The sequence below is a fragment of the Embiotoca jacksoni genome, unplaced genomic scaffold (genome assembly GCF_022577435.1).
Source record: "Embiotoca jacksoni isolate LCO1_2020_lvr unplaced genomic scaffold, fEmbJac1.0.p SCAF_32, whole genome shotgun sequence".
NCBI classification, from domain to species: Eukaryota; Metazoa; Chordata; class Actinopteri; family Embiotocidae; genus Embiotoca; species Embiotoca jacksoni.
The window spans coordinates 216,407-240,754 of NW_027185384.1; the positions used below are offsets into that span (position 1 = coordinate 216,407).

A 24,348-nucleotide genomic window follows, 5' to 3' on the forward strand; every position below is an offset into this window, starting at 1 on the left:
AAAAGAAGAAAAAAAAAGACAACCTTTTTTTGTGTTTTTTTTTTTTGTTTGTTTTTTTTTTGCCTCTAAACGAGTTTGAAAAGACTTTTGTGCGCGCTCGTTTCCGCAGCACATACATTCATTGCTTTTTAATCTTTCTTTTTTAAGACCTTATCAGAAATCAAAAATCAAAAAAAAAAAAAAGAAAAGAACAATCTAAGTGGCCTATGTACAAAATCATTTACATTAAATATGCATAAGGTGACGGACGATCCCCGACGCTCATCCCGACGGACGGAGGAAATCCTCCGCGGACGACCACCTCGCGCTCTCACCCTCCGACGGACAAACACAGAACCAGACGGGTGAAAGGTCGCGCTGCTGGACTTGACCTTGAACCCCCGAGGGCTGGAGGTCGGGAGGTGCTCCGTTCGGTGGGGGGGCGGGCGGGTGGGGTGGTGGGGGGGGTGGACGCCGGGTTGTTCTACCTCGTCAGCTGACCCACCACTTTCAGCAGAGTCTTGTTCTCCCTGTTTGAGCTGCTCGTTCTCGTCCTCGATGTCGTCCAGGTCCTGTGGAAGAGGGGGACATGTCGGACGGTTAGCTCCTTCGACCGCTACGAGTATTCGAGAGGCCCCGTCTCGCAACCCGAGCGTTAAAACCAGCTTCAACTCGCTGCCGGGTTGTTGTTGTTGTTGTTGTTTTTTCTTCCCTTCCCTGCCTTGATAGCAACAAATTAGACATTAACGGCTGCAATCAGTTGTAAATGAGAGCGGCTCCGAGTTGCCACGGGCGCCGGCTCGTCCAAAGTGACACTTCCTGGTTTTGGGTTTCTTCCATCACCGGCTCTGATTTGCGGTGGCTGCCGGGAAACGAGCTGAACAACACTCAGAAGGAGTTTAGAAGAGTCAAAGTGCAGAGGTCGTCAGTTTATATCTGCAGCGGAGACTGGCTGTAAATCAAACACTGGACTTTCAATGTGCTGCTCTTAACTGGCTTTAGGCAATATTTCTAGAACAATAACGGGAAGAGGAAGTGACAGAGGTCACTCGTACGGAGAATCACCACCAGAACCTGCGGCTCCTTTTTGGCTTGGTAGTTTCAGCCAATTGTCGAGCTGTCTGACCTACAACTGTCACTGCCAGTCATCGGTTCTGGCCACGACGGAAACGATACAGAACCGCGGGCCTGTGTGGACATCAATAAACTGTGTCTCCACATAGTGCACTTTTATATTTCATGAATGTATTTATTTAATGATGGGTGGATTTTTCTTTGGTAATCCTTTTTGTCGTTTAGGGCCCGGTTTTGGCCCCCCGAGTTGACTTTTTATTGGTTGTTTATTATATTTTTCTGCCTTTTGATCCAGATTTCAGTGCGAGAGCTGCTGGACATTTCCCTCTTCAGGGGGGGTGGGGGGGGGGGGGGGGGGGGGGGGGGGGGGGGGGGGGGGAGGAAGGAAGAAGAGGACAGACAGAAGAAAGAAAGAAAGAAAGAAAGAAAGAAAGAAAGACAGAAAGAAAGAAAGACAGAAAGACCCAGAAAGAAAGAAAGAAAGAAAAGAAAGAAAGAAAGAAAGAAAGAAGAAAAGAAGAGAGATAGAAAGAAAGAAAGAAAGAAAGAGAGAGAGCGAAAGAAAGAAAGAAAGAAAGAAAGAAAGAAAGAAAGAAAGAAAGAAAGAGAGGAAAGAAAGAAAGAAAGAAAGAAAGAGAGAAAGAAAGAGGAGAGAGAAAGAAAGAAAGAAAGAAAGAAAGAAGAGACAGAAAGAAAGAGAGAAAGAAAGAGAGAAAGAAAGAAAGAAAGAAAGAAGAGACAGAAAGAAAGAAAGGAAGAGACAGAAAGAAAGAAAGAAGAGACAGAAAGAAAGAAAGAAAGAAAGAAAGAAAGAAAGAGAAAGAAAGAAAGAAAGAAAGAAAGAAAGACAGAAAGAAAGAAAGACAGAAAGACAGAAAGAAAGAAAGAAAGAAAGAAAGAAAGAAGAGATAGAAAAGAAAGAAAGAAAGAAAGAGAGAGAGCGAAAGAAAGAAAGAAGAAAGAAAGAAAGAAAGAAGAAAGAAAGAAAGAAAGAGAGAAAGAAAGAAAGAAAGAAAGAAAGAGAGAAAGAAAGAAAGAGAGAAAGAAAGAGAGAGAGAAAGAAAGAAAGAAAGAAAGAAAGAAGAGACAGAAAGAAAGAGAGAAAGAAAGAGAGAAAGAAAGAAAGAAAGAAGAGACAGAAAGAAAGAAAGAAGAGACAGAAAGAAAGAAAGAAGAGACAGAAAGAAAGAAAGAAAGAAAGAAAGAAAGAAAGAAGAGACAGAAAGAAAGAAAGAAAGAAAGAAAGAAAGAAAGAATTTATTGATCTAATCAGGCTGCTTCTTCTAGCTGAGTGTCGTAGACTTCACACCATCTAAAGAGTCTGATTTGTCCCTCAGGAGATGGTGAGGAAGGTTTATGAATACTGATAAATAATAAAGTTGTTCTGGATCCTCTGAAAACCTTAAACCTCCTTCTTTATCATTAGATGTGCGATCTTGTCAGCGTCTGCGGCTCGACTCTCGGGGAACTGAACTCTCCGCGAGACAGGATTTCTCTCTTCAAAGCACACGGAGGAGGGAACTTCTGCAGCGAGCGAGGGTTCAATCTCCGTGTGCGGAGATACCGAGCGGGTCGGCCGTTATCTCCCGCTTGAACATCGGGTCCCGCGGGAGACACTCTGGGGGACATTTCTGATGGCTCCTTCACGTAAAGCGCTCGTAACACCGCAACCCGTGAAGGCAAACTGAAACACGCACACGCGCGAGGGTTCACATCGGTGTGAAACGATCTATCGGACGCTCTTCTGACGATAATTGCCGTGGCAGCACTTATCATCACCTGTCGAAGCACTCTCGCGTCTGAACTGGGTTTCCTGAGCGAAGACGGCGCGTTCTCTTTCGGAGAGAAGAGGTCATTTTTTTTTTGTATTCACAAAACACTCAATATCATCACACCCTGTACTTCAGTAGACCTCTGCAGAGTGTGTCATTCAACTAGATTTTTTTTTTTTTGGGTGGGTGGGGGGTGACAGGCCAAATGAAGGTCTTCACCCGGTGACAGTCAGAGTCCAGCTCCTGCAACAGGCTACATAACGGTAAGAGTCAGGAGTCATTGTTTGAAGAAACATCTGTTTTCAAACCGATTTCAGACCCGAACAAAACTTGTATGCGACAGTAAAATGTCGATAAGTATTTGTGCCTGAATCACATATTCAGAAATACAGATCGACATCTTAAAATAGTGCCGAAATCCGCTGCATTGTTTGAAATCAGACCGACTCGCACGAAGAAATCTGTTCAGGTGGAAACCGACATGACCTTGACCAGCAGCACTACGGTTGTAATCAACACGGCATCAAGAGTTTAATGCCGTTGCACCCTAACAAGTCATATTTCCGAAAGATATCTGTCATAATAACGGATCGTATAACAACTAGCTCATGAAAAGGAAGGAAACCGGAGTGGTGAAGCATTTCAGTTCCCTATTGAAGGGAAAATGTGCTGGATATGTGGATTAATTCAGTAAGAAAGATCAAGATGTGATCAACAAACGTTTAAAAATTGTTTTTTGGAAATAAAGTCAGTTGTAATCGTTTCCTTACACAAGAGGTCGACCGGGTCGGCCAGCCTGAATGTGAAATGACACAGAAAGGATGAGATTAAAATTCACTGTGAAAGTTTGGATTTGAACTCAGACCACTGATGACTTGTTTTCAGGCTGCGTGCTGCCTGAGATCCATCGAAGCAACAAGTGAGAGATCGATACAGAAATTAATGAAAATAAGTGCTTAAAGTTGAACAATGTGATGTTTTTTGTTGTTTTTTTAGCTGCCAGTGGACAATTTCTGTCTCATTGATCTGTTTCTTTTTTTTTTTTGCTTCATTCGACAAAGAACAATCTGTCTAAACCCCGTGAAAGAAAGACTTGCCTATCTGTAAGTGCTCCTCCAACGTGGCTGAAAATACCCTCAAATTTAAGCTGGCAAAGTCCAAAATAGCCTCTCTCCATTTTCTTGACACCTGCAATCAGGTTTGATGAATCAATAAAACATAAATGTCACCTGCCACACATTTCAAAGTCCTTCGTGCGTTTGTTATAGCGTTTAAAGCACAATTTGTGATCTTGTATCAAGCATGTAAATGCAAAAAAATAAAAAAAATAAATAAAGATTTGTTGGTGACCGAATCCTGATGGACTGCCAGAAAATCGTTGTAGCTATTATACACAACTCCAGTGAAAATGCCAGATGATGATTTACAACCCCCACGAGCCGCCCACACGTCGCGAACACAAAGGACCGCTCAAACTCGATCAGACATCAGAGCAGAAAAAAAAAATAAAGAAAAAATGATGTAGGCTGGACTCACTCCGTTCAGCAAGTCGATTTCCTCCTTCAGCTTCCCGATGAGATCGTCTTTGTCCTGGTGGGCCTTCAGCAACCGGCCGTTCTCCTGACGCTCTCTTTCAGCTTCCCGATGAGATCGTCTTTGTCCTGGTGGGCCTTCAGCAACCGGCCGTTCTCCTGACGCTCTCTGAACAGCTCCTGAAAACACACCCGGACAAATAACAAAACATGAAAAACAGAAACTGGGCATGAAACTTGCATTCGGGTTCACGTATATGAAGCTAGAGAAGTTAAAAAAAAAACAAAAAAAACACTGAGCTGTAATTAGTTTTAGTTTTAAAGAAAAATGTTAATTTCTCTCTTGAACTGCAGTAATATGGGCATTGACTACAGAGGTGCAGTGCTGTGCTTATGTTCAGGATCTAACAGCGAGGATGCCTTCAAAAAATAAAGCCATGAATATATAAAGTTAGCAGATACACAAAAAAAAAAACTGAAGTGCAAGAAACAAATCAATATTTGGTGCGATCGTCCTTCGCTGATAAAACACCCGCAGTTCTCCGAGGACACTTTTTAATGATACTCGGCAGGTAGGTCGTTTCGGCGTCGTGGGAAACCTGCCAGTTTTCTCTTCGTGGAGTCCGCACTGATTTTAGGACGCTGCGCTCAGGGCTCTGTGGAGCCGCCACGACTTACTGCTCTTCTTGTGGCTAAAAATACCTCTTTATAACTTTCAGTTTGATGTCATGAACTTGGACCGATCGCACGCGTCCTTGATGCTACTACGCAAAGAGCGCCACATATTTGCATCGCATTTCAAATGCGACTGGATGGGATACACTGTGCGAGAAGGATTGTGCAGTTTATCCCAATCCGGCAGGGGAGCGTCTTGGGAGGAGGAGGAGGAAGAGGAGGAGGAGGAGGAGGAGGAGGAGGAGCGTCAGGAAGTAGCGTCAAAGAAGTCTGGGCTACTTTGCTCGGCCTGCTATCAGAGAAATGCCAGAAATGGACAGTAGATGGAAGCGTGGGAAACGGTTGAATGTTGGTCTTCTGCCACAGAGATAGGAATTGAATAGAAAAACTTGAAATACCTTAAATGTAGCTGCTCCCCTCTCAGGTGAATTCTTTGTGAATTTATCTGAACTACTGTCCAGCTTCACGCGGCTTTGGATGTGACAAAGCCACGGCTGCAAACAGCTGTATTAAACAGTTGGGTCTCTGTGTATTTGTCTGTTCCAAAAGGACTGCTTTATTGAAAACACATTTGCCTTAAAAAAAACAACAACAACAACAACAACAAAACACTTCAAAAGAGCGTCGAGCTCGGTCGATTGCATCAATTTGTTTTTTGCCATTTTTAATAAAGTTTGTAATTGTCTATTTCCCGATAGCAAAGCCTCTTAAAATAAATCCAATAATAAATCCACACAGATTTCCAGTGAGTGAACAATGTCTGAATAGTTCATTTTATATTGTACTTTTGTGTTTCCTTCAAATTGTACTTAAAAGCCAGTGGGTTCCCGTCCGCCTCCTCCGACAGCTCCGGAGAAACAAATGGTTATTGTTCCTTACTGAGACGGAGAGAGACCGGATGCATGCTCTGAACACAAGGTTAACACGAAAACGCTTTCTAATTGGTATTTCTTATTTATTTTTTTATGATGAAAATGAAGATTTCGACTTTCTAGTTTCACTTTCTTGCGGTTGCAGATAAGCATGAAATTGTTTCCATAGAAACCAATTCAGCAGGTACAGCTGAAAGCAAAAATATAATGACATAAATATGCTCACCCCAGAAGCTCTGTTCATCCTGTCTTTTTAAAAGGCGCTATAGATAACTGCAGCTTTGAATTCCTACTCTCACAGACGGCTGAATAAAACATCTCTTGTACTCCCTCTCAGACCAACACGGTGAAGCCGGCCGAATCCTCCATTAGCGGGTTTCATCCTGAACGTGTCATCTGACCCGTCGCCGTGACTCTCCGAGCGGAGGTTAGATTCCGGTCGCCTTTAGAGATCAGACGTCTCCCAGAGGGGATAATAATCCCGACCTACATCTCCCGACACCTGCGAGGTGTTTCAGACGATGTCCTGAAGTTGCAGCCTGGAGTCTGAGAGATTAAACTAAAAGCAGTCATCACAACTGACCCTGTGTGAAAGTGCAAAACAACAAAGTGCACAGAAAAATGTAAGAAAAGCGCGTGAAATAGGGTTTGAAAAGTTTTTCCAGCTGTTTGACCCGGCGAAAACACCTTCCGGAGAAGTCAGCGAGGTCGCAGCAAGTACTTACTTCAAAAGAGCTTTTTTTTTTTTTTTTTTTTTTTTCCTTCTTCCGAAAGGCACCCGTGTGACATTTGATTCGGTGTTGAGCTGCTGCAGTGCGAGCGGGGAGGGGTTGAGTGTCTGATACGGCGGTGGGGAAGGAAAAGACGTATCTGCACTGTAAAAGGTCACCTCTTCAAACAACGCCGCAGAAGAGACGACGTTTCCGGACAGAAAATCAGAACCGGCGGAGCCGAGCGGAGGAGTCGAAGTGGAAACTCATCTGAACAAAGTTCTGCTTATGGAGGCTTTCGGTTTTCTGGAAGAGTCTTCTGTGCATTGAAACGTTGATCGGATTTGTTGGCGAGAGCAGAAGTCAGTCATAAAGATGATGTTGCCTCTGTGGTTTTAGATTTCTATGAAAATCTGAGGAGGTTAGTTCAGATTTGGTGACTTTTTACAGGGTAATCGACACCTCGATGGTCGAACATTGAGCTGAAAGAAAGACGAGTTACAGGACTGCATACCAGAAGAGGGAATTAATGACGTTTTAGTTCAGAATAAAAAATGAGCTGAGGTCAGGGTCTCAGTATTGTTTCTGAATATCTCTACACACCTGAGGATGATATTATGTTCTGTAGTTGCACCTAATTTCAAAATTAGACCGTTCTAAAGTTGCATTTCTCCAATACAGAAATATGCCAGTTATTTAGAAAAGACTTTGAAACACCATTTACATTGTGTGCCGTTTACAAATCTACATATAGGTTACAGAACATATTACTGAACTATAAGATCTGAAAAAATAACAGTCAAGAAACTTAAACAGACTTTTTAGGTGGTCAAAGTGAAGGAATAATCTTTAAAACTCCTGCCTTGTGATCTCTCCGTCTATTATCGGAATAATAATTGCTTTCCGTACTTGACCGAAAAAAAGAATGACTGCAATATTTGCTATCTGGTGGAAACTAGAGTTCAAACGGGACTAAAAGACGCAGCGATAGCAGAGTAGAAAAACAACTTTAAAATCAAAACGTTTAACATTACTTCGCCCTTATTCCATAAGGGTTGGATATATAAAAGCAGCAGATAAAAGTCTGTGCGACACTCAGGAGGGTGATATAAATCACTGAGGCAAAAAAAAGAAAAGAAAGAACAGCCGCTGACCTTCTCACAGCAGGGATGCAAATAAAAGCTGCCAACATGTGTGTTTTCTGACTCATCGCGACCATGAACCATCGCAGTCTCACAGCAGATGCCTGCATTTACTCACCTCTTTGTAAAAAAAAACACAAAAAAAACCATCTACTCTCAGACTGGTATTAACCTTTCTGAAGTGAACTCGGTAGACAAACCGGTCGAGGCAGACGGCCGCCCACATCCGGTTCTGTCGGAGGTTCCTCGCTGTTTAAAGGGAGTTTTTTTCCTTCCCTCGGTTGGAGGTTTTTCTCCCTTGAAGGGGAGTTTTTTTTGGGTTTTTTTAATTGTTGAATTGTTTGGTTTCCCTGTATAATGTTCTAAAGTTCTGCTGTAAGGACTTTAATGTGTTAAGTGCCATGAAATAACCAGTGTTGTGATTTGGCGCCGTAGAAATAAAAAAAACTGAAACGAATATAAAGAATTTACGAGTAAGAAGTTTTAAGACAGAGGGTCGGCGTATTTACCTTCTCCAGCTCCTCCATCCTTTTCTCCAGACCTCCGGGGGCTCCTCCGTCTCTCCCGGGACGGGTGTGTCGTTGCCTGCTGTTCCCGCCCGCCTCCTCCTCCTCAGACGCTTGTCCTGCAGAGCTGTTACAAACAAAAACAAACGCCACTTCTAGTACAGCTTCAAAAAAAAAAAAACAACCTCCAGTGTTCAATATTTTACCTTCAAAGTTATTCGCGACAAAAATGAAAGTCGAACAAAGTGAGAGATTTGTGTCGGATATTTCACTCTTCAAATGAGTTTCTGCGTGGTATTCACACCGAGGCCGTTTGAAGGTATGAATCATGCCCACATTATTAAACTTCAATAGGATGACACATCCATCATCAAAAGAACAGGTGGGAATATCTTCTGCGTATTTTGCCCTTTCAATTAGGCATGCATTATTAACAGCCCCTCTGCCTTTTATTCCTTTAATGGAGAAAAAGGCCGTCTAGGATTTACAACTTTGGTGCAAAAAGGATTCTGATTAAGAAACAATTTACATATCACAACTTCAAATAGGCTCAGGAATGACGGTGGCGACTTGTGCGTCACTGTTCCTAAGCTGGTGATAAAAAAAAATGAAAAAAATAAAATAAAATTGGTTTGAAAAAGGTTTTTGTCTGCAGCTCGAGCAGAACATTAACCTTATCTCCTTTTCGCTTGCTCGCTGCTTAGAGACGCGGTAGCTCGGGGCAACCGGCAGGGGAATATTCAGGTGCAGTTTATTTTCTCGCTGACCTTTTTTTCCAACAATTATTGACGTGGAAACTAGGAATGAATTGCTGGCTCTACACCCGGCGACTGCAACAACTCCCACTCACCCCCGGTCGGAACAGACAATGTGACAGGTTTATAAAAATCTACCTGGGAATCAAATTACCGGGGAGTCTGTGGGCTTCACCGGCTCGCTGGCATTTTTCTACAGGAAAGCTGCTGGCAAGATAAAGGACAAATACGACTCCTTTGTACCATCTGCACTCTTTTCAAGACCTGCCAGATATGATGTCCCCTTTACCAGATGAGTTTACAAAGCACTTTTAAGTCTGAGATTGTGGGGGCAGCAGTGGGAACTGTGGATATAAACTGTCACAACGGAGAGTTGATTTGTTTTTTTGGCTCTTTCTTTTCTTTGGGTTTTGTTTTTTGGTGCTTTTGTTTTTTTTGCCTCAGCTGACGGAGTAGAGACGAGCAGGAAACGTGGGAGGAAAAACGGGGTCACGGCCAGGACGCACTCATTCGGGGAATTCAGTTGTTAAACCATTAATAAGGAATGTCTTTGTCTTTGTTTCTTGCTAATTTAATACACTTAATATCTGTAAATCAAATACTTTTAAATTTCACATTTCCACAGCACACCTTGACATGTACTGCTTACAGTTGTAGTTTCATTTCTAATTTTCTTGAAGGCCCAGAAAACTCATTTGTGTAATTATTAATTGTATTCGAACTAATTTGACTTTGAATTTACGGTGATGACAGTGAAACAAACAAACATAAGTAGGGATGTCACGAGAACCGATACGGGAGTTGACCGCTGCCACTTGTGTAAATAAAAAAAAATAAGTTAAAGAAAGAAAAAGCAAAAAGTTAAAAAAAATTTTTTTAAAAGTATTGTATGGAAATAACCAAAAGCCAGATTGCAAACTGAAAACAGCAGAAAATCTCAGAAGAAAGGAGGAAATTGAGTTGTTCACTATATATACGAACCAAATGTTGTCAGTCCCAATGTTCATATCCTGAACTTGAGTTGTAGCGATGCTTGTTTAGGCTGACGTAGCGATAGCTCACAACCATAACCGACATTACCGTTCAGCTCTTCGCACTTGCGTGTATTGTTTTGCGTCTGATTCTGACAACAACACGCTGAAGGAGTTTTACTGTTTTTGTGATGTTGTTTTGTTGTTGTATGTTACACCTGGTCTGTTTACTATTTGTATTATTTTTTTCATATCTCAGGCAGCTGGGCTTTGCAATACTGTAGAAATACTCTGCCAACTTGAAAACAAGTTGATTCGGGGGTTTTTTTGTGTTTTTTTGAAGGCTCTTCTGCCTGAAATGTTATTTTCAAACTCTCATTTTGTTCGTGAAGAGTTGTTGTTTTTTTGCCTTTGTACCAAAATTGGCATGGAGAAATGTGGATTTGACCGATTTGAGGCGGTGTTGGTACTGACTACCAAACAGTTGGTATCATGACAACTGTAGAAACAAGACGCACGCTCTCCGAGTTTCAAACCTACTACAGTTAAATCAGCCGTTCTTCTTTTCTCTGTTGAGGTGCCATTTCTGCAGAGGCGGTGTTTTGTTTTTTTCCCCTTCTCTACCTTGACATTTACAGGGCCAGCAGCTTATTTGTCGTTCATCCTCACCGAGAGCCGACCACCGCAGCGGACATCGCTTTTGATCAAGAGGAAGTCCTTGAAACGCTCTCCCCTACATTCGCCCACACCGAGATGAAGTGCGTTTCATTTGTCTCTTTTATTGTTGCTTTCCAAGGCTGCTCTTACTTTGTCAGCATGAGAGCGCGCGCGCGCACACACACACACACACACACACATGCAGAGTGCTTACGCATGCCCTCACACGTATACTGTACGTAACAAAGTGTGACAGCGAACGCATCCCCTCGACACGATGCCCAAGCAAAACAATGTGTCTACGTCCATGCATAACATCCTGTTTCCAGACACGCACACACACACACACACACACACACACGCAAACGACACACATCCACGGGTACTTGAAGGATGCACAGCGGGTGCTGAAGCCAAGCCTAAACATCCATGGCCCCGATACTAAATATCACACTGTGGCCCATTAGCACCCTGCGGGGCGAGGTCTGAGGGAGAGAGAGGCTGAGCCAATCACACACTCCCGGGAGCCTCAGCGGGGAGGTGGTGGAGGAAGGGGGGAGGAGGAGGGGAGGGGGAGGGAGCAGCACAGACAGGAGAGCCAATAACAGCAGCACTGTAACAACGTTTCCACAAACTCAAGTGTCAATGTGGAATAAGTCACAACTGCCACCGGGGAACACAACACAACGTGTCTGATTAACACCCTGCCCGGCTCAGGCACATTACATCAAAGAAGAAGACGTCACATCGAGCCCCGTTCCCAATCAGAGTTGGCCTCCGTTGCCTGAAAGGCTTTCCGGGACTCCAGGCTTTTCTGAACAGGCAGAGGCGGCTCGGGTGTGTGCTTTGGTTTCGAATGCTCCAATCTTTGAGGGCCCTCTGAACTCCCCGAGAGGAGCCGCACGCGCGGGGTTTTTATTTTCTCTTTCTTTTGAAAGGTAAAAGGAAGCTTCAGACACCGAAAGTGTTCACAACTTCGAGCACTGAGAGCAGCCGTAGTTCGCCAGGCAGGATGTTTGTCAGTTTATGGATAACACACGGTTTCAACATGAGGCGTGTTCAGTTCCGTGCCGACTCACCTGACCCATCCTGAACTCTGTGGAGGTGTAAATAATTCCCAGTTAATGGATTAGTTAGCTGGTAAATAAACTGAACATTGTTTCAACATGCAGCCCCGAGGTCTCATTACTGCGGGGGTAAAAAAAAAAAGAGATTAAGAACAATTTGCTAAATAAAAACACACTAAAGATTGTGGGGGAGGACACACAAGGCGGAAATAAAAGTACTTGAGTGATTGACAGTAATTTAGATCTGCCGGGAAACTTGCATTGTTCAAAAGGTGTGAAAGAAAACCAAAATATTTGAATGGGATTTGGTGCATTGAGGGTCGGTGTTGACAATACATATTGTTTTTGTGACGAGCAGGGACAAAACGGTATGAAACGGAAGTGAAATAGGGAGAGACGTGTTCGTGTGAAGTTGCTCTTTCGGCCATCTTGCGCGGGCCAGCCCACCTGGCGGGTTCCCCGTTGCAGAACCGCAGAGCGTCCAAGTGTTGCCGGGCCAGCTGATGAAAGCAGCCGCCATAATTACATGGCCAGATTGAATGTCAGCTGGTGAACCTGGCTGTTGGAGTTGGCTGCAACTTCTCACTTTTGGTTGCAAATAATGCAAAAATAAACACACGCTGGACTGGTGGAGAGATTCTCAGAGGGACCTCAACCCTCGATTAAAATTAAAAAAAAAAAAAAAAAAAAGGAAAAATGTTTTCTGTTCTAGAGCCTTGGCTATTTTTTTGGGTTGTTTGGGGTAAGACAAATAAAATCAAATTGAAAGCCCCTTATGTGCCAGAACAGACCCGAACAAACTGAATCAGATTTTAGCCTCAAAACCTTTCAGAGCCAATCATTTACTTTCACTCCTTCCTGCCGGCCACAGCAGGGAAGAGACCGCCTGAGCAAAGCATCCGAGGTCCAGATGGTGTCCTGTCAACTACTGTTCAAAACAGCCATCAGCTATCATCTTTGTTCGACCGTAATAGCAAGAAATAAGACAGCAGAGGAGTAGAAGAAGAAGAAAAATAACAACAACAACAATAGTGAGACATCAGGGGGGGGAGAATAAAAAGCCCTCAGACAGTTTTGGGGAAAGTCTGCTCTCGATATTAATGACTCAAACCGCTGTTTCTCATGTCGGCCTCTGTTCCTTCTCTTGACACATTGGTGGTGATGCTGAAGCAGATAACCTCCACTCTTGAAAAAGAGACTCACCTCTTGTGGCGGCCACCTCCAGATCTTGGGGTGTCCTGGAAAGACAAAAAAAATAAAAAAAATAAACCTTTAGTCCAGAAAATGCTTTACGAAATTTAAAATGCTGTTAAGTTTCTAATTTCAAACAGTCATTTCAGAAAAACAGCAGATATCCAAGTGAGGTATCACCAACATATTGTGCTCCTACGACGTTGGTTGTGTTGGTTCACCACAGGGAAAAAAATAAAAATAAAAACAAAAACAAAAATCCATCTACAGGATCAGAGAACTTCATCAGGGCGAACATTTCTAGAGAGCCTTTGGGTCGTGTATGAGCCTTTGTGTATCGCAGCTGCTGAGCTGATATATAGATGAGCTTTGTTGCATTTAATAGCTCAACAGGAGCCCTGTGGTCCTCCCTGAGTTGTGGAAGGCAATTTAGTTTTGCAGCACGGGGGTGCGTGTTTATCTTATTTTTCCCATTATATTGTATGATCTAAAGGTTTGCTTAGATCTGTGCGGCTCCAGTAAAATCGCCTTCGGTAAGATGGCGCTTCCTTGGGAGAAAAAAATGTTTAAAAAAAATGAAGAGCGTGTCCCAGATGCTGCGAGATGAATACGTATCTGCTTTCTCTGCAGGTCTTGTGCAGCGAGTTTGATTGAGGAGCTCCGGCTCTGCCACAATCTATCAGTCAGAGCTGGGCTTTGGCCCGACTCTCAGCACACAGCGCTCCTCTCGGCCTCGCTGACACATCATCCATTACCTGTGGATGAAACCCCGACCCTCATCTCTTCCCCGGCTCGGGCCTGGACAGATTTACAAAGATGGAGGACGGTAAGAGGGCAGAGCGTAGCAGCAGCAGGTCAAATAATACCGCACCTGAACATCAGGCCTGCTTCATGCGACACCTGGAATTAAGAGCAATCTGGTTGGAGCCGACTTTTATTTTGAAGTTTGTTTGATTTTTTTTTTTACAAAATTAGAACCAGGCAGAACTTTGTGGTTCTAGATGGGAAGCTCAGACAAATATGAAGCATCGGCATCTCACATTTCGGGCTGCAACTACTGCCTACTTTGATTACGGCGTAATATGTTAATTATTTTCTCATTGTTTCGCCTCTGAAATGTCAGACAATACCGACAAATGTCGTTCACTCTTTCTTCTCGTCGCTTGTTTTTGTCAGATTTGAGAAGCTGCAATCACAACTGCTCTTCACCTGATAAAAACAGCTATAAAAACAGTTGATTTTTCTGTCAGCCGCACAGATGCTAAAAAATAAAAACTGTCTAAATGTAAATATGCGTTTACCCTCTTGCTTCCGCAATCTCTTACTGTATAACCTGACTAAATCAACAGGATTCTTTGACTATACAACTGACCTGGAAGCTCGGTGGGCTGGCGTCCAACAAGGGAAGAAAATAAACTTCCGCTTTCACATTTCCCTTGAAAATTCAACAGGTTTCTTTGGTTGTATCCGTACGTGAGCCCCGCTTTCATATACCAAAGTCCACCCGCTGACAGGGTCGTTGAACTGGACTGATTATTTCCTGAGGTTGAATGATGAGTCAAAACAACAATATGAAGGGAGGTCGCGGCGGTCAGAAGACAGGTGACACTCTGCTGATCCTCATTTGCACATTATGAATATAGCTATATGTGCCTGTAGAGCTACGGCTGAATAGGTCCATCCTTAAATATAAATGCCAAAGTGAGAGTTTGTAAACCTTTTGACCGACTACAATAAAACCTCTAGTGTCTGTTTAAAACTCGATGTGGGATGTGGAGCCGCTGGCTCGGCTGCACAGCATCACAAATCAAAGAGTCCTTACTGCAGACAATAAAAGAAGGTAGTATAAGTCTTCTTCTAATACTTAGATTTATATGTTGTACATTAATAACGCTAACTAGCCTTTGGCCCCTTGTTAATGTTAAGTTGTGTTGACTTTAAACTTCTCAACTGCGTTTTTGTTGTTGTTATTTCTATTAATATGATGTTGCTTGCGAACATTTCACCTACTTCATTGTTATCAATGTTACTATTACTGTTGATGTTCACTTCAGTTTTTGCCCAAAGATTGATTTAAATCTTTTTTTTGTAATGAACCAAGTACAGCATCTATGCAAAAAAAAAAATATTAATATGTTTTAATTACTTTCAGTTTGCCAGAATCTTGTGCTGATTAATAATCTTGCAGCATTGGTCCAGTTTCAGTCTGTGCCCACACTAATGCAGATAAACGGACAGAAAATGCTTCCTCTGTGTCAAACATGGTTCTGCCCAAATTCATTTTCACTAATACTTTCCTTTAAAGTCTGCCACCCACGCCGAGAACAAAAAACAGCCAAATCTCTTCTGCTTCCTTCTTTTCTGGTTGGCGAACAACAAGTTGAACAAACACATTTACTACTAATTTCCTATCTTAATGTCACAATTACAGGCTTTGCCGCACCTTTATAACCACTTAGGTGCAGAACCCACCTCTTTTCACAGTACCTGAGCCACTACAGGTTCACTAAAAAGCTTTGTTTGGTGATTGATATTTAAATTGTGACATCAGACAGAGCATTTTTTTTAAATAAATATCGTAATGAAGATGCAGAGGTTTTATTCCCCCCCCCCAAAAAAAAAAAAAAAACTGGCCGGCACGACTTCAGCATCCAAAACCCTTCAGAAACCAATTTGTTTAGAAAACAACACCAGTATTAAGTAGAACAACGTACTGTAGCAGTGAGAAACACTCAACTATAATAACATAACACAGGATGACATGAAGGACTTTCAACACTGCAGTAGCTTCTGTTTGATCCCTCGTCAACATGATTTCTAAACTGTGAACGGGAGTCTGTGCAGAGTCAAACGGCTTTTTAATGATATACGGCAGCTTGCCGAGTCTATTTTCGGTGAGAGGAAAGGGAAAAGGAGTATAAAGGGAAAGGGAGTATAAACCGATCAGCCTCATCCCCTCCGTGGCGGAGGGGGCTCATGTTTTCTAGAGAAACGTCCCAGATGTCGTTAGCCGCGTGACCGCTGCACCTTTTTCCCCACCACCTGCCTGGGATACGAATCTGTAAGACGAGGTCGGTGTAATGCATTTACCGCCACGCTGCAAACAATACAAGCCCTTGTAACTTTATTCATCGTGCTCCAGCTGCACTGACACCCCCCCCCCCCCCACCCACCCACTGCAGAGCTCAGAGTCACCAAGAAAACACACCGACAAATATCGGCACTAAAACAAGTACTTTATCACTAAACTCCAGCACATTTCTGTCTTTCGTGTACTTTCTTCAAACGCTCCCGAACCACTTTGAGTGCGATTGGAACGCACTCTGCCATTTATGTCTCGGCGGCTCATTAAATTTAAAAAAATCTCTTGACGGATTGCCCGTGAAAAGTTGATCTCTTTCCGAACGGCGCAGCGCTCAGACTGTTTCTCTGTACAAAGCTGATAAAGATCACAATTTTCCTGGAGGCGTTGAATAAATCCACGAGAGAAGGAGCGGGACGGAGAGAGAGAGAGTGACTCAAAGAAGACGCATGATTGGCTTTTTAAAGAAGCCTTTAACAGGAACCAGAAGAACCTGTATGTGCTAAAACTCATTTGCACATTAGCAAATGTTTTGGCTGAAATGTATTCATGACGTCGACGTCGTGGTAATTATAGATTTATCATTTCACCTATTGTACCTGACTGCTCTCTCGTTACAGACCAGATGCTTTTGCAGCGGTGTCACGCGTTACATTAAGATGCGAAACCACAACCAGCTGTCCGAGTCTTTGATGCCGGACGGAAAATAGATGTCAAAATGCCAACCGGGAACATAAATCGAAGGCTGAAGGATGAAAACAAGACGAACCTGCAAACGGTGTTGTAAACAGCAGCAGGCAGTCGGGTTGACCTCGTTGCCCTTTCTGTGACTGGTGCAGCTTTTGCATGTTTGTTAGTCCCAAGATAGTTTTTCCCCTCTAGGATCTTACTTCTTATCCGTTTACAGTTTGTGTTTTAAGTGTGTATATTTTTTTGTGGGAGGAAGCACTCCTGTCGAAGATAAATATTAGTGTGGTTCAGTTTGCTCGTGTGTCTTGCAATCCTTAAGAGCTTAAACCGACAGAGGTGTGAATATGATCAAATACTGTTGCAGGCAAGAACATGAAATCGGTGCTGCTCCGGTTAGATCGGCCGTGTGACGGGGCGGTGAACGCTTCCCCGCGGTTCAGACGAGATGCTCTGCGTCAGCACCATTATTGGACTTGAAAGGTGCAAATTAAAAATGCAAATGAGGCTTGTTAAAAAGTGCCAGGCGGAAATTGTCAGCAGTTCGCCGTCTCCAGGTGAGAGAGAGAGAGAGAGAGAGAGAGAGCTGAACCGGTCTGTGGACCTGGCGCCGCATTAAAAGCAGATGATCCCCAGGAATGTTCCGTTCGGTTCTGGCCGCTGGATCTCCGAGGCAGGTTTCCTTCGAGGAGTTGCATAACTGAAGGAGGTGAAAAGGCCTGAGAACCAGGTGCACATGCCTGCAGAGAGCCTCTCTGAGCCCACACATATCACACACACACACACACACACACACACACACACACACACACACACACACACACACACGTGTGTGTGCTGCCACACGGAGAAGAATCGTCCGTGGACACACACACACACACACACACACACACACACACACACACAAAACTCGTAAAAACAAAAGTGTGCCCAAAAACAGATGGAAAAAAAAGACATCGGCGCGGCATTTAAAACATCTGATAAAATATGTTATACTCGGCGACGCTTCTTGGAGTTTCCATTATGTGTTCGGCAGCTAACGCAGAAGAGTTACTGCTTGTTTGGGTTGGAAACTGCTCCGAGACCTGGAGAGACGGTTAGCGGCAGAAGTCGAACCGACCTTCTTTTCTTTCTTTCTTTATTTTTTTGGGTACTTTTTCATCCAGACATCTCGATACCAACCGAGACGCCCGGGCTCGTTTTTGCTGTATATCACGACGGGCCCGACCTGGCGAGAGCTCGTCCCCCCCCCCCCCCTTTTTGACAAACAGGGGTCCGAGAGGAGCGGCGCATTCCTGAGATGCCCCGTCCTGAAGCGATGTCGGACTGACACCGCATCTCTCCGGCTCTTTATTTCCTCCCAGCCGGACTCCTTTACGAGCGAGCCGACTCAGGAAGCCCCAGCAGAGCAGATATATAATTTCATATGAGTGACAGTGAGACATCTAACGGTTATACAGCCACATCGGGTCCGTGTTAGAGCGAGGTGGCAAGATTAAACTCAGCAGGACATATTCTGTTTCAAATCACGGACCAGAGGTGGAAAAGCTACGGAAAGCCCGATTCTGACGGATTGTTTGCTGTTTGTTTACTTGTCGTCAACTTTGTGTAAATAGTCAAATCCTTTGCTTTTTTTTTTTGCTTTTTTTTTTATTGAGGCCACATCTCAGCAGGTGCCGTCACCATCTTCCTGTTAGTGCGGCGTCTGTGTACATATTTCATACACAAGCCTTCGCGTCCCGTAAACAGCCCCAGACAGTTCCAGCCCAAAACAAAATAAGCCTGCTGATGCAGAACAGCAAATCCATCTGGAACGCAACTCCGAGCTACATCCGCCGGCGTCGTCACACAGCGGCAGAGCCATTTCACATTTTCATATTCTTTTTTTTTTTTATGTCTTCCGAGTGGCAATCTTCACGTCAGTCGGGGGATTTTTTTTTTTTTTTTTGCCTTTCTTTTTCCTTCCAGAAATACAAAAACAGAGTGGATGTTTCAGTTATTGTTGCACAGCTGGATGACTTTCATGTCTTCTCCGTGCTCACTTTCATTGAAAATCAGTCACCACGCGTGCTTTTGAAAAGAGTTTGAAATTACTTACGCTGCCCTAAAGAACACGATCGACTGTTCTTGTCCAAAAATAAAAGACTCAGATTACCAGCGCGCCGCCGCGTCTGCTTTGGTTTAATTTCTGCTAATTCATTTAGGTCCTCGTTTCACAGAACACCTCCTGTATTTTGGGGTTTTTTTTCTTCGCTGGAGGAGCAGACTGTCTCCGCATGGGTTCAGTTCTATTAAATAAACGTGATATTACTTGGCAAGATTAAAAGGTTCGTTCTGTAGACATAAGCAGTGTCTGATTCACACTCCTCTGAACCTGACGCCTTATACACAAAGCAGAACCAAACACTGGCTTCCAAATAAAGTTTGATGAATGTGGCTCTTCTCTTTTTCTTTTTTCTTTTTTTTTTTGGCCTGAGCTCCACACGCGAAGCTGTAGCCTGATTCTGCTCGTGTTCAGGTCAACAGCCAATCATTATAATCTTTATTAGTTATCTTTTGATTAGTTTTTGATCATGGATTAATTGTTCGGTCAATAAAATAGCGAAAATACCCTTTACAAGTTCACGGAGCTCAAGGTGACGTCTCTAAACCGCTCCTTGTGTCCGATAGATATTTAATCTGTTAAGCACCACCACTGTTTTGGATATATCTCATTTGTATGTCAGACTGTCTATGTTGGACCGGCTATGGCAAAAAAAAAAAAAAAAAAAAAAAAAAAGCTTAATACATCGCCAAAAACTAAAAGCTCCAGACGTGTGAGAATCCATCGCTCCGAGCAGCTTCAACAGCGTTTCTTCTTGCTTTTAACTCGACTTCTGAGCGATGATGAAACGCAGAGACGACTTTAAGGTTTTGCACCGTCGCGGCTTTTCACACAAACTCGGCTCCTGAGCTCTCCCGGTGTCTCCCTGAGCAACAGTGCCTCTGTTTGGCAGCATCGAAACAATATCCTCGTCTGACAGGCAGGACGAGCTGGGAAAACACACCGAGGATGTCGCGTGCCGACGCCGATTCATAAAAGTAAAAGATCCTTCGCGTGTAACGTCACTTCTTACCATGAAGAAGGCCGCGGCGGCGGGGTCAGCGTTTATGGCCTCGTTCTGGAAAGTGTTGGCCTGAACCAGCTCCTCCTCCTCCCTCCTGTTCTTCTCCCCTGTGTCGTCATCATCCAGCTCATCCAGGCTCTGAGGGAAGATCATACATATGGAGAAGAGAAAAGAAAATCACGAGGTCAGCAAAAGGCACCAGGTTATAAGAAAAATCAGGTTAAGGGAGGAAATTAGAGGAGACTTGCTCATCAAATTTTGCAACATGCAAGCGGTGGTTTCCAACTACAGATATACTTGAAATATTTTACTCCTCCTAACAGATGCTGCATTTGCCCCCCGTGCAGAAGCAAGTGAGAAGAAGCCTGTCGAATTTTCAAATTTATTGATTTGCGGAGCACAAAAAAACCACAGCCCCAGGGTCCTCCACGGGTTTTATGGAGCTTGTCTGTAATCCTCCTTCTTCTACTAATCAGGTTGTATTTGAACTCTGGCTGGTTAATTTTCAGCGTATATTAATTATATTTATTCTCATTTTTCATCAGAGCATCGGATATTCCCCCTTGCTGTGCAAATATATCTATTTCAGCTTCAGTGTCGGGTTTTGTCTGATAGAAATCCTTCTCCAACACAAGTCTTGCGAATGTATTTATACTCGGTTCTTAACAATAGATAAATAAATAAATAGCGTTCAAATAAAATGCGGTTCCTGCAGGAAGCCGACAGGAACTCGGCGGCTTCGGTGCACTGACAGATACGTGGCGACAGGCGAGGTCATTCCCACAATAACATCTGTATTGACCCCCTGGCTCAACACAACCAGGGTCTCCTCTTAATCCTCTTAGGACACGATCACATTCACTTCCAGGAATCCCTGAGGAGCTGCTGCTCCGACGCTAACCCCGACACCAGATGGACTCTGGTAAGGCACCAGGAAAACTGTCTGCACTGGGGCCTTTCACCTCCCGGGGACAGGCAGAGGGGACTATTATCTTATTATCTTTTTTTGTACCAGTGGAATGTCCCTTTGAAAACACAATAAGAGACACGTATAAACACGCAGAGAGCCAACATCCCTTTGACAGAGAAGGCGAGTCAGCTTTCATTATTTAGGCAGAAATCTCGCACATGTCCCGGGAAAACCTCCAACTTCGACGACTCGTAATCTGGAGTCTTCGCTCTATCTCGAAATATGCGCGCAGCCGCAGTTTCCCGATTCGCACGGCTTCACGCCAAGATCGCAGAGGGGGCGCGACGCAAAACCGGCCTTTCCTGTTTCACGCCGCAGGGCGAACAAAGGATGGCCGCTCAACACGGAGCCCGTCGTGGTAAAAGTAGCCTTATAAGGTCAACAAGGAATGCAATCATTTGCGAGGCCTTTCCTGTCCAACGGGTTATTGGTGGTCCTCGGGGAAAATTTCGGCTTCCTCTTTCTCTTCGGCTCGCACTCAGATCTTAACGCCGGCTCTGATGCGACTCGGTGCTCAGCAGTCCTGTCTTCATCGCTCCCGTGCGTGTTCAGAGGAGGACAAACCCTGCTGTAAATACTCTCTGATTCACGTCACGGGTTTTCACTGTCGTGGTGTTCTTGCATTTTGTACTCTAATTTGATCTACTCATACACCCGCACGTAAAGAAAACAAACAAAAAAAGTTTTCTGCAGCAATTCGCAGTTCCCAACTTGTTAGGGCCTCATTTCAGGATTGAGATCGAACAACATGGGGGGAAAATAAGACATTTTTGGGGTTTTAGAAGAAAGAAAAAAAGACATTAAACAGAAGTCAGTCTGTGTCAACACAGAGTGAATTATGCAGTGACTAACAACTCTGCTATGCACAAACTTGCCTGAAATATGGAATTGGGAATCTCAAGAGTTTATTTTGGAGCGAGATGCAGCCAGTTTAGCTCCAGTATTCAAAATGACTGTATTTTCTTCTGTTCCAAATAAAAAAGGGAAAACGGGGTAAACTCTGTGTACCCATATAAGGGATGTTTTTGCTCCTGATATCATCAAAATGGGTGTATGTTTATGCCCGGCTCCTCACCTCGGACAGCTGAAACAAGCCGTGAAGGTGCTGAAGGAAACCCGTGTCGTGCTTTGACTTTCAATGCTTTGAGTGACGTGTTCACATTTCAACAATACAAAAGGGGCCAAAACTGAGACTTTTTTTTCCCCATTGGATAATTTTTTTTAAGCACAAATAGCGTCAAAGAGACATTCTTTAGTATTTTAGGATGTGAACCCAGAGCATTTTCCTACAGTTTGCAAATGCAACTGCAGGTGCTAATGTTGGCCAAGTATAGTTTGTATATTATGAATGAACACTTCATAGTGTCTTATTTCAACCAATGCCGTTTTCCATGTGTATATTCAATATTTTGGAGATGATTTCGTACTAATTTGACGGGGCTGAAGTTGTCTTACTTGGATGTTTTAAGCCAAGACACGATCCAGAAGAAGAGTGCTGACACGTGTGGAGGTTTTTATTTCCCAAAATGGTCATTTTAAAGTCTCCTGCTCTACTTCTGAAGGAGTTTTGGAAAGTGCAGTTCATGCGGTTGATTACGCACCATTTTTAACACACTAAAACTTTCGGCTGAAAACACAGTAAACATTTCAACATTGTTGAATTATGTGATTATGAACCCTGGAGAAAAAAAAACAGTAAAATGCATCCAAACCTCTGAGTTTTGGATGCATTTTACTGTATTTTTTAATATGATTCATTTCTGTGATGATGATGATGAAGTTAAAGAGACTAGAGACTTGAAAGAGAGTTGAACCCAAGAGGCCAAATCTCCCGAATCCTCTCCGCTTCCTGTTTACAGCAGGACCAAGTGTCAGGGCCTCACAAGAGTGTTTACTTTAAGTAAAACATGTATCCTGCTCTGCTCCGGCCTCAGTGTCCGCGTCCGTCGCTCTGCACAGAAAGATTTAAAGACTCCACATCTGGAGCGGAGCTTCACGGTCTATTGGAATCTGTGTTGTGGTTGGAAACTCTCTCTGGGGAGGAAAATGATCAGTCGTCCTTTTTCTAAAGCTCCATCTCTGGCTGCAAGAACGCGAACGCATCCGAGTCTTTGTCTGCAGCACAAAGCCGAGTCGTGGGCTTTACTTCGGTGCTCGGCCATTTTAAAAGACTGTCAAAGGGATGCTGTGTGATGGAAGAACAGGTAAGAGCGAGAGTCGACTACAGATAGATGAAGAAACAATTCAAAACAAATATATACATATTTTAAAACTAGATCATTATAAAGTATAAGAGTATAAGTGGTAGTAATATATAAAAAAAGATAATATTAATAGAGGGGGCAATAATTCATCTTAACGTCTTAGTAGCAGAGGTCAATTTTCAATAAGATGCGGGGATTTCTCGCACAATATACAAATTCATCTCGGCAAATATTATTTCGGGAGACATCATGATTGCTCTGCTTGAAGTTTGGTCGCCCTGCATGTTATTTTTAGATCCTTTGTCTGATTTCCACACGTACAAATAAATGAAAAGCTCAGTGTGGAGCGTTCTGTGCGTTCTCCTGATTATGGAGCGCGCGGTGTAACAAAAGATAAGGTTTCAAAAGAATTTCAGTTCTGCACAAAAAGCTGTTCAGCAGCACCGACACAATAGACGCAGCTATGAGCTACAGTGACATCCATGGAAACCACTGCTGCAGCAATGCAAACTTACACGGCGCAATTATCAATGAGCTTTTATAAAACAGTATTTAACAATTTTACAACAGTAACACAGACAGTAATAACTGGAAAAATACAGAAAAGGCAGCCCGTATTCATCAGTGAATATTCATTTTGACAATATGCACTTCTTTACTCTGCTGTCACGATATCAGGAGGAAAAAGCAGAGACTCATTCTGACTAAAACAAACTGCACAATGTGAGGTTCTCTATTAATAGCGGTTCACGCTCATAGATGGGGGAACAAAATGTGGTTGAAATTGATATCCTAACATACAGTTTGTGAGCAAAATAAGAAGAATAATAACATAAAATAATCAAATTCATGTTTGATACGACTAACTGTATTCTACCGCTACGCATTGTGAATGATAAAACTTGTCACGTGGATATAAAAAAAACAAAACGAATGTCTTAAGTTTGATTAAAGTTTGAAATTGCTAATTCAAAACAATTGCTGATTCCCCAAAAATGATCACTGAAATCACTGTAAGACTAGACGCAGTAATACTGGACCGCTGCATTGACTGTTTTTTGGTTGCACAAGTGGCTGAATATGTATTTCATCCAAAGACGGTCCTCCTGTCCTCAGGACACCCCGTGAAAACCCAACACGAACATACATGCTGTTTTGTCACCCTGCCAGTGACCCCGTCCACTTAGTCCTCAGATTTATCTCTAAACAAGCGAAGGGCACCTCCACCGGAGGCGCGCTCTTACACAACAGACTTAATGACTTGTGCGTATTAATCACCTGCCACTCGTCACAGCACAGTGACTTCATTAAGGTGATCTAATAGAAAAGAGGGACGCTGGCACACCGGTGCCCACCGTCTTTTAAATCAAGACTGCCAGTTAGCTCGGGTAACGG

At 43.4% G+C, this 24,348-nt stretch overlaps 1 protein-coding gene across 1 annotated transcript in view; it reads right to left on the reverse strand.

Annotated features, from left to right (window-relative positions):
- Positions 1–377: 377 nt before the first annotated feature.
- Positions 378–24,348, reverse strand: part of pawr (PRKC, apoptosis, WT1, regulator) — a 53,580-nt gene continuing 29,609 nt past the window's right edge. The window contains 7 exon segments of the mRNA XM_069164832.1: positions 378–508; positions 510–551; positions 4,362–4,454; positions 4,457–4,537; positions 8,266–8,389; positions 12,916–12,950; positions 19,789–19,917. Of these exon segments, the coding sequence (XP_069020933.1) occupies positions 464–508; positions 510–551; positions 4,362–4,454; positions 4,457–4,537; positions 8,266–8,389; positions 12,916–12,950; positions 19,789–19,917 (549 nt within the window). The 3' untranslated portion in view covers positions 378–463.